The sequence below is a fragment of the Coffea eugenioides genome, chromosome 9, assembly GCF_003713205.1.
Source record: "Coffea eugenioides isolate CCC68of chromosome 9, Ceug_1.0, whole genome shotgun sequence".
In the NCBI taxonomy this organism is placed as follows: Eukaryota; Viridiplantae; Streptophyta; class Magnoliopsida; order Gentianales; family Rubiaceae; genus Coffea; species Coffea eugenioides.
The window spans coordinates 37,617,674-37,632,562 of NC_040043.1; the positions used below are offsets into that span (position 1 = coordinate 37,617,674).

The window sequence follows — 14,889 nt, forward strand, 5'->3', positions numbered from 1 at the left end:
AATAGAGTTAAGAGGCACGTTGATGAATGAATTTCATGGCCTAGTAGTTTTTTTTTCCATGTGAAACTTACATAATTTTTTGTTAAAATTCATCACTTCAAATCTCACAACACTTAAGACAATTTTGCGATATTATTCTATAATATTATGTGGACATTAACTAATTAACTAGATTTTAATTAATCTGTACAATTTTAGATAAGAAATTGTGCACATATAGTCATTCTAAAAAAATTTTAAAAAACTATGTTTAAAAAAGTGCTTCTGTCGCCACACAAGCTTATGCAATGATAAACACATATTCTTTACAAAAGATTATGTTTCAACAATTTTGCTTAAAATTAATGTTTCAACAAAAATTATGTTTCAATAATTTTGCGATGACATTGTTTAAAATATGTGTTAAATTATCATTTTTCAAAATTGTGTTTACTAAAGTTTTTTACAAAACATGGGGGTGTTTGGAATCCAAGTTTTTGAGCAAGTTTGTTTGCTACTAGTTTTTATACAACTTTTGTTACGGAACCCAAAAAACTTCCAAAAAACTCACGCGTCCCTTGTTAAACTTTTAGCAAAACGACGTCGTTTTGCTGCATCTTGTTTTGAAACTCCAAAACACTTTGCCAGACAGAAGCGGTGCCTGTACACTTGGACTGTTCGTCGTTTTCGAGCTCACAGAAGCGGTGCCCTAGACAGTGCCGGGGAGGGGGATTTTTCCACGCACCAGATTGCAGGAAGGGGGAGGAGAGGGGAAGGCTGAAAATTGCAAAAAAAAAAAATTTTGACTGGCTTGTGGAGGAGGTGCGCCTTGACTGCCGGGCGAGGGAAGAGGGAGGGGAAGGGCAAGGGGGAGGAGAAGGGGAAAGGAAGGAGAGGGGTGGCGGGAGGTGGCATTGGAGGAGGTGCTGGTGAAGGAGCCGATGGTGGTGTTGGAGTTGGAGGAGGTGCAGATAGTGGTGGTGGTGCTGGTGGTGGCGTTGGAGGAGGTGCTGGTGGAGGAGTAGGTGGTGGTGCAGGAGGTGGGGCTGATGGTTGAGTTGGAGGTGGAGCAGGCGGGAGAGTAGGAGGAGGGGCTGGTGGAGGCATTGGTGGTGGTGCCAGAGGTGGAGCAGGTGGAGGCGTGGGAGGAGGGGCTGGAGGAGGCTTTGGCGGAGGTGCTGGAGGTGGGGCCGGTGGCGGAGTTGGGGGTGGAGCAGGCTGCTGGGCTGATGGGAGGCTGCGTTGCTGCATTGTTGCTGCGTCTGGGTTGTTGCTGCGTCTGCGTTGCTATTGGGATGAAGAAGAAGAAGATAGGAAAGAAAAGAAAAAGGAAAGAAAAAAAAAAGAAAAAGAAGGAGAAAGAGAAAAAGAAAGGAAAAAAAAAGAAAAGGAAAAAAAAAATTTTCACCTTACAAAAACTTCTACAAAAAAGTTTTTCACCTTACAAAAACTTTTACAAAATTTTTTCAAAAACTTCTACAGTGCACTACAGTAAAGTTTTAGACAAACTCCCAAAAAACTCAGGTTCCAAACAGGCCCATTGTGCCTGTCGTTGCATATGCTTATGCGGCAATAGACAAGTTAAAAATTTTTAAAAAATTTGAGTCTGTTACCACACACCATTGTACGGCAACAAACATTCTATAAAAAAAAATTTGTGTTAGACACCAAGTTTGACAATTGAAAAAAAATAAAAAACAAAATGGTCACCGCATTTGAATATTTCAGCAATATTAATATTAGAAGAACATCTCAAATATCTTAACTTTTGAGACAAATTTATTTTTTTGGGATTATTTTGAGAAATTAGCCGTATGAGGTCTAATGTTTTACAAGAATTTAACATGGATAATATTTTTATAATAGAAGAATTTCAAAAATCTTATTATCATTGTCAATTGATGTTTTATTTGTTAAACAAAATTGTGGGCATTTTGTGAATTCCAAATTTTAAGACAAATTCATTAAAACATTTTCTAATGCAGGTATCCATACTTTTTCCAATGCATGAATCCACTATTTATTGTGAGTTATTTGTGCCAATAAAATTATTTTGTTTTGTTAGACTTCCAAAAGTGTGAAAGTCCAACTTTTAAGACTTCAATTCGAAAGTTGACTTTTAGGAAAAGGTCGTCAACTGCATTTATCAAATACTTCTTCGCTTGACTTTAACAAGCATCCAAAAACAAAAAAAAATTTCAGAGGAGACTTACAAATGTATTCGTTTAAAAGAGTGTGTGTATATGTGTTTGTGTGTTTCAACAAGTCTTAATATGTTTTAGCATTCTCTTTCGTCATGTGCTTAAAAGAGTGATATGTAATTTTATTTTTGAGTCACTGAAATTTTGAAACAATGCAATGCGCCTTTTGTTTCGTATGTGTTTCCTGAGTTTTGATTCTGAATATTTAAAATCGACCTCTATATAAAAATCTCTATTTTTTGTAATTACGAATAAAAGGTCAATATTCTTGTAAGTAACCCAAACAGGTCAAATTAAAGTTGACTTCGCTAATATTAGAGTGTAATAATTTCGCGAAAGAAAAACCAATGCAAAACTAGTCAATTCAATAATTCCGTTCATAATTTTGGAAACAAAAAAACCGCACACGCCCAGTGGGACTCGGACCCACAATCGCCTGATTAGAAGTCAGGCGCCTTATCCATTAGGCCATGGGCGCCATCTATCAATGACTTGCTGAAATATCATTCCTCAACTACAACAGCCGTCTGGGTGCCTGGCAACCTGACAGGACTAGATATAATAATCCAACTATTTGAAATCATCTATGAGATGCATCATTGCACGAAACACAGTATAAAGTGGTGTTGGAACACTTTATGAGCAGAGATTGTTGCCCCAAGTTACCAACCAAAGTGGCTATTTTAGAATCGATCATTTTTCTATGACCGAATGATCATTCTAACCTTTGCTAAATTCAAGATCTGTATCTGAATTTATGATTTTGGAAAAATCGCCAATTTGGTCCCTTAAAGTTTTTTACTATGAAATTAGTCCTCAAAGTAAAATATATACGCCAATTAAGGACCTACGTCGCAGCGCCGCCGCAAACTTGTCTCTTATTGAAGTAGACGGCGGTCCATTCAGGGGCTTTTTGGGCATTTCATGCACTCTCTCAGAAGCTTTCCTAATTTTGGCATATGTTGGACGCAAACCAATTTTCTATCTTGAATTGAGCTCATGATCTCCTTCTGTCCTTTGACAGCATTTTCATAGCTATGCAGAAGAGAATCAATCCACTTCCCCATTGATCCCAGAGGGATGGAAGTAGCAGCAGCAAGGGCGGCCGCAACAGGAGGAGTAGCCATAGCAGCAGCCATGAGTGAACATATAAGAACAGCAGCAAATGCGGCAACAAAGATAATGCTCGACAATTTTCTCCAAGCATGGATGTACATCATGTACTTAAGCTTTTTATCAAGCTTAGTCTTTCGCATTTGCTGCTTCTCAAGCATCAGAATTTGGGCATGGGAAATTTCACCAGGCTTGACAACTGGATTAAAGGCCATGGCTTCTAATTTTTGGGCAACTGGGCAACTAGATTAGTCACCAAATTTGAAAGACTAAGCTTCTAATCCAGTTGTTTCTCTTGCAAAAATAGAAACTGAAATTTTTCTGGGAGAAACAGCATATGAAGAAGATTTTTTTACCTTTCATAACAGGGTAAGTTCATTGGAACAAATCTCTGAGTAATTCAATTGGATTGTAAACATAAAAGGCGGGGAAAAATCCCAAAAGAAAAAAAAAGGCTTCCATCTGAAAACTCATATCAACAACCGAGAATCAACAATGGTTCTGATCGTCTTTAGTCCTCAGAATTAGGAACTGTTTCAAGTAAATCAGAGCTTTAATCCTCTGTCTGAATTCCAAATCCACTCGCTTCAATTGATAGAGTACCTACAGAAGACCCACGGGCGGAGAGAGACAGATGAGAAATTCCGGCAAAAGCTCCAAGACAAATGCGAAGGCCGGCAACGGTCAGGAGATCAGGAGAGACAGGAAATCGGGTACAAGCATGAATGGATCGCCGAAGAAAGGTGGCCATGGCGGCAAGTTCACGTGGTCTGGTGATGGTTACTCCGATGCTGAGCTAGGACGGATCCACAAAGAAGTTGTCGACGTAAATGATCCCAATTATGAAGATCCTATTAAGAACGAAGACTAAAGATCATAAATATCATCGTCATCGTCATCGGCTGTGATTATCAAATGTTGATCTTCTGATTTCTTTGTTTGTTAAGAACTTGGAGATGTAAATACGCCTTTGATTATACCTAGATTTATGAATCTATGGTGATCTGTGATTTACCATATTAAACAAAAAAAAAAGAATTCCAAATCCAATCTTCACCAACCCAGAAACTGATCTTCCGACTTAAAAATTCCTGCTATCTCCCCTGTCGAACAAAATTCAGCCAAAAAAGACAAGCTTAAATTGCCAAAGATTCATACAAGAAAATCCACGAAAATCAAATTTCCAATACCATCACTAACCTCCAAAGCTTCAGGATCAGACAGAAAAATCAGATTTCTAAGGAAACTCAAATCCCAGTCCAAAGAATTCTTCTGAAAACAACTCCAATTCCTCTTGAATATCCAGTTGCCCAAATTTCACGGGGCTTCTCAAGCCCAAATTTCGCAATTTCACCAGGCTTCTTACTCATATGACTTCCCATGGCTTCTTCTCAAGCTTCTAAGAATTCACGGCATGAAGTGTCCAAAAAGCCCCTGAATGGACCGCCGTCTACTTCAATAAGAGACAAGTTTGCGGCGGCGCTACGACGTAGGTCCTTAATTGGCGTATATATTTTACTTTGAGGACTAATTTCATAGTAAAAAACTTTAAGAGACCAACTTGGCGTTAGTGAAAATGTTTAGGGACTAAATTGGCGATTTTCCCTATGATTTTATGTCTGAACAAACGCCATCTTTTCTAAAATCAAGAATCACATATAATGTGAACATCCGTGCTCAACTGTACCAAATCTTGCTATTGATCTTCCAAGTCCGGCCACCACGTAGTTGCGTGTGCATATTATCTTTGTTAGGTTTTTGGTTACCTATGACGCTTCAACTTGACATAAAGTGTTTACCGTTAACAAATTCAAGTTTTTGACATAACTCAATGGTTCCTAGAAGAATCAATTCCAGTTATTCTGGTTATTGCTGGAGCTGGAATTTAAACATACCGAGGCAATCTGCTAAAAGCTGTAGTAACACGAATTTAATAACAGTCAAAAGACAGATGAAAGCCATTCTCAGGCAGAGAGCTTCCGTATCAACTATCCATAGAGGCCAATATCTGGAAAAGATACCATGGAGGCCGAAGCATCAATTGAAAATCACAGGCAAACTATAAACCACACCATCTACAAGAGCATTACAGCCTTCCAATAGAAAGGAAGGCTTGATATTAAGTTCAATTAGTAGCTAGTACATGGGTTAAAACGGTTAGGCAATCAGGCTATCATTAACACCAAAAGTCACTCGAGCAAACAGAAACCATATTCTGCTCATAGCGAGGGATAAAATTACGATAAGGAAAAAAAAAAAAAAAAAAGAAGAAGAAAAAAGATCACATAAGCAGGCGACGTGGATGACAGGGGTCCACTAACACCAAATTAGCATGTTTTCCTACGTTACATTGGCTGATGATAGATATGTAAAATACAACCTCAAGGGCATGGAGCAGCTGCCATTCATGTCCTGTTTCAGGGGATATCATGATCTGAATTCATTCATCTGCATGACCACTAGAAAGACCATTTTCACACTCGTTATGAGACCCTGACAAACCATGAGGTAAGCAGATCAGTAACTGTTTTGCCATATCTGTTGGGACTGCTTAGGTTGGCCTTGGGAGCCGCCAAGGGAACCATCTCTAGGATTTTGTTGTTGATGGTCTAGTGACATCCCAGTCTGAGAATGGTAAAAGTTGGGGTATCCAAGAGATCCATAATTCTGTGATGGCTGCTGACCTTGCCTAAATCCACCTGGTTGTTGATTTTGTCCCTGAAAACTGTAATATGTGCTAGCAGGAACAGCGGACATTGTTCTAGAACCAGGTCCATGCAGCCACATACCTGAGCTGTCACTCTGAAGAATGACAAATAATGCTAGATATGAGTCTCAGAGAGTAAAATACGGTACCAAACAGAAAGACTACAAGACAAACAAAAAGAATTAATTCTCAGTAGCCTCATGAAATCACATAGTTGCATGAGCTTACATGCAGAAAATTACTTCTCCATTTTAACAAAAATGCTATACCATCCAGGATGCTCAAACACATGGAAAATACAGTTACAAAAAAAAAAGGCATACCTGCTGAAGAGAGATTAAATGATTACTATCCTTGTACTGAGCACTCAAAACATCATCATAGCCTAAATTTGTGCCAGAAGGGGCAGCAGGCTGATTCATTGTGAAGTTTCCAGGAACAGTTGTTGAACTCCCAAAGGCACCATAGCCAGAAGCAACAGCAGCTGATTGAGGCAAACTGCTGACAGAGACACTGTTCTTATACTGAGGAAGTACTGCTGCTAGAGACTGATGGTATGTGCTGTTGCCAGCAAATGCTTGTTGGAAAGAAGGCATGTATGCATAGCTCTGAGGCAAGAATGGGTAGCCAATCATGTTGGCAAAGGGTCCCAATGGAAGAGTAGGCTGGGAATATGGATGTGCAGCAAGGTGTTGAGGAAGAGCAGGTCCTGTAGCAACACTAGTTCCAGATATTGTTTGCGGTGTCAGCTGCGTTGATGAAAAACCAACATTCTTTACTGCCTGTAAGCAGATTCAACATAAATAATAATATAGAAAGGATACTAGCATAAGGAAACAAACTGTGAATAATCTAATATTTGCAAGATCTAGATTTCATAATAATATACCCAGCCTTTTCAAGTAGCATTGTGAGCAAAAAAATTCAAACATAAACATAAGCATTACTATCACTTATTCAAATAGATAATGACAATAAATTTTGATATAATTCTCCACTTAAGTCCTAATGGAGTCTCAGTAATTGTTTTTTCCAAACATCAAATGGCCTTGATTACTTTTTTGGAAGGGCTAACAACATGCTACTGCTATATTCTGTCAACCTCACCAGAACCAAGTCAAAAAGGAAAAGCACCCCAAAGAAACTAAGAGCAAGAGTGAGAAAATCGTAGCAACAATTGGAAGGCTGAGTTATCACATAAAATCCAACAGAAGGTTGAGTTATCATGTAAAATCCAACAGAAGGTTGAGTTATCATTATCATTATAAATTTAAAGAGTAGATGTTTCGGAAAATGTATGGACAAAGTTGATTAAGTCCAAAGGACAGCTGTCGATTAGACTGAGCAGGAAATTAGGTAAGAGGTGAGAAATCAGCAATAGGATGAACAAACAATAAAGAAATTGTAATTTACAGACATGAAACTTGAACAAAGTGATTTTTAAAGCCAATCAACCCACAAAATGGACAAGAATCTAGAATTCCACAGTATCAACAAAGTTTCAACCTTGTTATTGTTTTCCCAAAAAAGGCGACCATATAAAGGAAAAGTGCTCACTTCTCCATTTCAAATTAGGGGGCCAAAAAGAAAACCAATTTTGCACAAATATAAATTAGAAAGGCAAATCACCATCATGAATTAAATAAAGCTTAAAGCAATGAAATACAAGCAACCTTTTGCTAGTGACTAACCTCAGCCATGGATATGGACGGACCACCAATGGAAGATACTGAATTTCCATACTTTGTACCCATCGATTGTGTCACAGGAAATGGGTATGGAAGATCAGATTCTCTACCTGAAGGAACACTTGCTGCCAGAAGCGTGTTTGGCAACGAATTCGTATATGATGGCTGTAACAAAGGTACAGGTACTCACAAACCACGGCAAGAACTATTATTTACTTCAAAAATGCACCAACTCAAAAATAAAACGGAAGAAAACATGTCAGATGCAAAAGCAGCAGACTTTTAACAGTCACATAATCACACAAGCATAGATAACAAGATAAAATGAACATAATATTCCTTTCCACAAAAGCTTTTTGCATCTATTGAATAACATCTCAACAAGGAAATTTCAGTGATGGTTTGCAACTTAGAATAAGCATTAATAAAGCTCCCAATCCAGATACAAGGAGCCCGTTGTAAACATAACAAACACAACTTTATAACATTGTCATTTTACTGGTATGGAGAAAAAAGCTATTAGCCGTGCAGTGATACAACAAAATTATTTCTGCACCAAATCAGATGAATAAAAAAGGGCAGAAGTTTATTGAGAATCCCCCTGGGTAACTAAATAAAGGTTCATAATATACTCTTGGACTATGATGATAATAATGTCACAAAATTCACCATCCAATTACAGCCAAGTTTTCATCTCGCAAACCATATTCCAACTTCCACATCTGTCATTAGTTCTAATAGGCGCAACATATATTTACTAAGACCAAAACACGTCCAATTATGCAATCCTCAAGTTAAACACAAGCCAAATTCATTCATTGGAAAAATATCAAAAAAATTAACTGAAAGTGAAGGCTCCAAAACATTTTCTAAATGCAGCATATATCCTACCAAAGAAAGAACAAGAGACTGCAAAAAACTTGAATATCCAATTCGATTTCAGAACATCCAAGCACTCAAAGCCAGATATTCAATATGAGGAAAGGCAATATTACAATATAAGGTGATATTACAGTGTAAAACGTTTTAGTTTTCTCTATAATTATTATGCATTACAAATGCAACCAATCAAATCATATGGCTGGATCGAAACAGGAGACTCATACAAGTTTCAAACAAAACCAGTAAACCACTGCATCTAACTGCAAAAAGGTTGACTTACAGAATGTATAAGTTTCTTATTTACTAAGATTCAGCATCTAAGTGTGAGAAAAGCTCAACTTCATAAGCACATCTCCCTCATATGGCAACATTATTCATTACCTAATTGCCGCCGTATCCTCATCCTAGTAATTTTGTAATGTCCAACTTGACAAGATCCGAGTTTTGATAACTTTTAATTCTCTGTTTCCCAAGATAATGATGGCATCGCAGAGATGACAACATAAACTGAACCACCAAAGAGCAAAAAGTTGAAGATTTTAGGTTCAGATGACATTAGAATATTTCTGTGACTAGCTTGATAACTAGCATTAGCATTTTCCATTCATGTATCTTTTCAGCTTTACCACCCCGTCATCCTAATGTCTTCTATTCTTCACTGTACCTATGGGGTTGATTTGTCTCCATGCTCTCAAAAAAGAAGATTTCCCTACTGTTTCTCCAGTGCACACAGTAAATTTATGTCATATTCCTATCTTCAAATGAAAGATTGATTTGACTTTTATACATGAATTACAATATTAATAAAAATTCTGTCACTAGCTCAAACATATACAGTATTTCATTCTAAGAATAAATTATGAGCTCCAACTCCCTCCGCCGGGGGGGGGGGGGGGATGTTATGGGGGATAACATTTCGCAAAAGTCCCCTCTTATGATTGTTCATAGAGCTCTTGTAGCTTAGAGTTATCAAAACTTTATTCTTCAGGAATCAGGCATGACATCCTCAAACCATAATTCCTAAGAAACGGCCTCTACATTGGCATCCAAGCAACAATGATAGTACTTGACTGAAGAACATAGTAATATTTTTACCATCACATTTGCAAAGGGAGAAAGATTTTGCATCTGGGAGCTTGTCTGAGATTCACTGAATCCAATGTTCAACTGTTGGGGATTTTCAAAACTATAGCCAGGTGTAGATGAAGGGAAGGCATACTGATTTCCACGCTCAACATCAAGACTTTCAACTTTTAACGGTTCAGGTTGTGAAGCAGAAGATGAATCATAACTCCCAGTACTTGCACCAGTTCTATGGAACAAATTACCATCTGAGGCATTTCTCAGCGACTCATCACCATAATACTCAGAGTTTCTGCAGAGAATTATCATGAAAATGAAAAAAACAAATTTTCTTATAAAAGTAATTCAAAAAATTAGGATGGTATACCTAGTTTCTGTGTGCCCAACAGATGAACCATCTGCCTCTGTAGGAGCCTCTTCCAAATTAGTTTTCACAGGTATCGATGCCGAAGGCCCAGAAAAAGAAGCACCGATGCCAGATCCGAAGCTCCCAAAGCTCAAGTGCGAGCAATCTGCAGACTGAACTTGGAGGTGATCAGGAATTACCACAGAAGGGCCATCTCTCTCAACTGTCAACTCTCGGTCCTCCTTTTGCAAACTTAATTCCTGCAAGTTAGCCGTCACCGAGGACACTGACATACCACCATCCTCAACTGCAACAGTACAATATGAAGTCATTGAAGTGATACTAAAAAAAAAACCAATTGCTCTGAAGATCTAGAGTTCAATCGAAAGAACAATACAAAACTTTCAGAAGCAAAAGAATAAAATAAAACTGTTGTTTCCTAAAAGAGAACCCAAAACCCACCTCCCTGAAGATCATAAGTGTGATTTTGAGGTTGATAGGAACCCCTGTTTCTGTACAAATCATTATCAAAAAGAGATGCACTCCCAGAATTATCCTCCTGGAGCTTTCTACTGGAGATGGTAGGAAGCCCAACATGGTTTGCTTCATGATCTTCAACACTGCCATCCTCAATTGCCTGAACCTCATCTGCTCCCGAGTCTATATTGATCGTATCAAAGGGTAAGTTGGAAGAATCTGGATGCAGCTCATGATCTACAAGAGGCTTAGAAACAGATGGCAGACTAGTAGGTACTGGCTGCTCAATTGAAGGCCACTCATCATCCATGGAAGCATGCTGAGCAGAAGAAACATCTGGCTCAAGGTGTTCCACTGGAACTTTGGAAGCATGATCTTCAGGGAACCGCAAATTTTGATATGCAGTGGATGATGACCCCTGAATATGCTGGTGATTAACATTATGAGATGTACTTGATGCTTTGCTCTGTGGCTTACCCATCTTCACAATGTCTGCCATTGATATTTGACCAGGAGCTCCCACCCAGGTAGGTTGATATCCAGATGGTTGTGAGACTAATGAGGCACTATCAAGCATACCTAAGGCTGGCCCTTTAACTTCAGTGGCAGTGGCACTGGCAGCAGCAGCAGCAGCAGCAGCATCACTGCTATGTAGTCACAGAAGACAGCAGCCAAAGAAGAGGTTGGGGGTGTGGGGGGAACAAGTCAGTCTAAACAGCAGAATAAAAGTTAAATTTTCCCATCTAATGCTTTTATATAACTTTGAAGAACTTCCATGATCCATAAAGCTCCTATTTATGGCCATAAAAGTTTGTTCTAATAGCTTGAGTTTCTTGGATAAATGAACGGATGTAAACAGCTGCAGATCAAGATCAATTAAAACTGTCTCGTAAATGTATATAGGAAGCAATGATTTACAAAGTCCAAATGACAAGGACAAAGCAAATTCCAGTAATGCTTCCCATTATAAGTATGTACAGAAAGAGTAAGTAAACTAATTCATGATTCTAGGCCTGTTTTTCTCAAAACTACAGCACATACATAAGCAGGGTAAGGATCCATAGATCGGCTAACGGCAGTTTGCTACAATTCAAACCCATTATTCAGAAAGACTAAAGCAACACAACCGAGGACCAACCTATAGGACGTAGGCCGCCTACTTGTGCTATTTCCTGCCACTGCAGATGTTGAAGATAAAGAACTTGCGTAAGCATTAGGACCATTTTCCTTCTTGTGTGCAGGTCTACCATGCAAAGCACCAGATTCTGCCAAAAAGGATGGTCTCTTTAATACATGTTAACAACATCACATGCTAAATTTCAATTTAAGAATCCAAATATGCATTTAATTCCAAATGCACACACCAGCAGAACTCCCACCACGGCTGGGATATCGGTCTGTACCAATCCTGCCACGGTTTGAAGTGCTACTTGTACCTCGTGGCCTAGATTCAGACGTATCCTTACCCTATAGTAAGATGGATGAAAATTTTCAAAAAGCTAGGTAGCAGTGGATTAAAAGAAAAGCAGAGGTTAACATTATATTAACCTTAGAACTAAAGTATTACAGTTGGAAAAGAAACAATAAAGGTGCATAAAGCATATTGCGCCTGCACAAGGGTAGACACTCTTGGGTCAAAAGTATATTGGTGTTCCGACCACACAATGAGTTCTATACTGGAAGTTGAAGATCGTCAACTAAATAACATTTTCCTTGTCTTCAAAAGATGAATGGAGGTGATCAAAGCTTCATCTTTCATACGCAGCAGGATAATAAAGTACATAGATCTTTGAATTTTTATTACCAAGGAATGGGGACTTCACTGGACTTCACTATGCAGCATGATATTGATAATAGAAACTATATAAGTACTAATACAGTAAATATGCACCTCTTTCTTCTTCTCTCTTTTGCTCTTGACCTCGTGGAAAGGATCTATGATTATACAACAAGTCAAAACAACAAATAAGTAAATTTATTTTGCAGCCAAAGATTATTGTGCAAAAAGATATTAAAATAAGAATCTACAATTTAAATCAAACCAGCAGCAACAATACCAAAGCATTAAAATGAAAACAACAGACACAACACAGAATTTAGGACATAAATTTCATATTGCTAAATGACACGACTGACAACTCTCAAGAACATATATTTACGTATACCAGAATTTGACCCATCTTGTGAAGGCACATTGAATTTAAAGACCCTTTGCTTCTCATTCTAATTGAAAAGGAAGGTTCTTTTCCAGAAGTACAAAAATGCAGATTCCGTTCCCTAACATGACCAAAAGTGGACATCTGTAATTTCCCATGAACCTCAACTGGGACGCATAAATGTAAGGTGCACAAAAGCACATTTATCCACACATGCACATGCATGTGCACATAAGAACATAAAAGAAAAACGTAATATGTTTTTTGCATGTACGTACCACCATAAAAATCAGAACTTGCACCAAATACTTAGCTCAGAAAACAGATATTCCAACTTGGCGCGAAAAATTACAAAATCCTATCAGCTTGTTCACTAATACAACCACACAGACAAGCAAGAAATTCAAGAATGGCACAAAAAGACAAGAGAAACATAATCAAAATTTATTCTTTCCACCCAAAATAGTCAAATCTTACCCATAAAACCCCCAGAATACAAACCCTAATCCCAGATTTCCAAGAAAACAAAGCAAAGGCATCTTTGTTCTGTCACAAACAGAAGAATTACTTATTTAAAGCCTCTAACTTCATGACCAAGAACAAAAAACAAAATTTCAAAAGCCCAAAAACCATTTATCACAGGTGCACAACAGCACAACTGCACAACAAAGAAAATCAAGATAGACAACAAGAAAACGTTAAGGTGAAAACAAAAGAAAAAGAAAAGAAAAAGTCTTTCTAGGGTTACAGTCAACTAGAAAAAATAAAGACACAAAATCAGAAAACAAAAAGAAAGAAGCAAGACCTTGAGAGAGGAGTTTGTTAACGGCTTCATTAGGGTCCATATTACATTCTTTAAGCATAGCGTAGATCTCAGCTTCAGGGCAGTTAACAATCTCCTTTAAACTCTGCACTATTTTCCGAGACCCCGACGGAATCGACTGCAACCCTCCCGCACCACCATTGTTAACACTCTTATTACCGTTGTTAGTTTTGGTGCTGGTGGCGGTGGTGGCGGTGGTGGCGCCGCTTCCTCCTCTGCCGCTCCCCATGTCTCTCCGGTCAGTCCCCTCAGATCTATCGCAAAGTTAAACCCTCAACTTCCCCGTCGGCGTCGCCGTCTCTCGCTAGGCTGCCTGCTTTGCTTTTGCTGATAATGTATAAGAAATAAGAAATGAGTAAAGGGGGTGAAAGAATCGGCCGCGGAACGCTTAAAAGAAATTATATACTCCTGCTAATCCAGACACTAATTATTCAGTACTTTTGTGTTTATTTATATTAATTAATTATTAGTGCTATTACGAAAGAGGCGCTTCCGAAACCAAAACCCTCTGAAGCCATCGGTAATTATTTTTTAGTATCTGTAGTTTTATGGAAATGTGTGTGTGTGTTTATTAAAATGGTTTCCTTTTTTATTTTTCTTTGGAGAGATGGAAATATCATGTTTGGATTAAGTATTTACAGAGATTGATGAATATAGCTCATATATGGTATGGTATGGGTTACTACATTGTGTTTGTATATTTGGAAAGAAAAAGGCAGAGGGAATGGGGTAGGGCAAGAGTAATGGAAGGTGGGAATTAGGAAATACTTTTAGAATTATAATGGTGATAAAATACTAAAAAAGGAACTTCTTTTCCTTTTTATGACAACTTCTATCGAAAGTGTGATATACTAGAATTTTAATCCATGATATGCATGGGTAATATTCAATTCAAAATAATTTAATTTATAATGATTTATATGATAGAGCAATTGTAAACCTATTTATCAATGTATCATGTTATATATCAAAATTTATAATACAACATAGATAAATTATAACTACCTCGATTTCAGACAGATTTTTTCTCCCATTTTGTAACCCTAAAATTGTTGAGTGTTTATAGAATAGTGTTCTTCATAAACTTTAATTTAGATTGAAAAAAATCTTTGTAAGATGCATCACCCTTTCCATCCCTTTGTACCTCTACTTGTTGGGCATCGGCTGCCTTCTATGATCTTCACACCTCTTACCACAGTACCATCCTTTTTGTCATATTCTCACAATTCTCTTCTTTTGTCTCTTCTCTCTCTGTCCAACCTTATAGTTTTTTTTTTCGAAATGATAGGAGATTTTGTATCTTTAAGGAAAATTGTACAATGTAGGAGCAAAAGCCCTAAGCTTTACAAAAAGTGCAACTCAGCACACTAGAGTAGTATAGGAACACTCCATGTCACAAAATTTTAGTAGAGCAATTTTGCTCAAGCTATGACA

General features: G+C 37.9%; 2 protein-coding genes and 1 non-coding gene across 5 annotated transcripts; all 3 read right to left on the bottom strand.

Moving 5' to 3' along the window:
• Positions 1 to 672: 672 nt before the first annotated feature.
• LOC113782508 (leucine-rich repeat extensin-like protein 3) lies at positions 673 to 3,508 on the bottom strand. The gene is made up of 2 exons (XM_027328399.1): positions 3,155 to 3,508; positions 673 to 1,266 (listed from the first exon to the last, which is right to left on the bottom strand). The coding sequence occupies exons 1-2, from the start codon at positions 3,506 to 3,508 to the stop codon at positions 673 to 675; spliced, it is 948 nt and encodes a 315-aa protein (XP_027184200.1).
• TRNAR-UCU lies at positions 2,586 to 2,658 on the bottom strand. Its single transcript has one exon. It is a non-coding gene; the product is annotated as a tRNA-Arg (tRNA).
• A 1,822-nt stretch (positions 3,509 to 5,330) lies between the features above and the next one.
• LOC113782759 lies at positions 5,331 to 13,795 on the bottom strand. Of its 3 annotated transcripts, none has more exons than XM_027328672.1 (10): positions 13,438 to 13,795; positions 12,368 to 12,411; positions 11,841 to 11,943; positions 11,615 to 11,741; positions 10,462 to 11,120; positions 10,021 to 10,306; positions 9,666 to 9,945; positions 7,692 to 7,853; positions 6,324 to 6,782; positions 5,331 to 6,095 (listed from the first exon to the last, which is right to left on the bottom strand). In XM_027328672.1, exons 1-10 carry the CDS (start codon positions 13,682 to 13,684, stop codon positions 5,811 to 5,813), a joined length of 2,652 nt encoding a protein of 883 aa, XP_027184473.1. In that variant the 5' UTR covers positions 13,685 to 13,795; the 3' UTR covers positions 5,331 to 5,810. The 3 variants fall into 3 exon arrangements, with proteins under 3 accessions (XP_027184473.1, XP_027184474.1, XP_027184472.1); XM_027328673.1 differs by having other exon boundaries at positions 6,324 to 6,749; positions 10,462 to 11,123; XM_027328671.1 differs by having other exon boundaries at positions 10,462 to 11,123.
• Between the last annotated feature and the right edge of the window lie 1,094 nt (positions 13,796 to 14,889).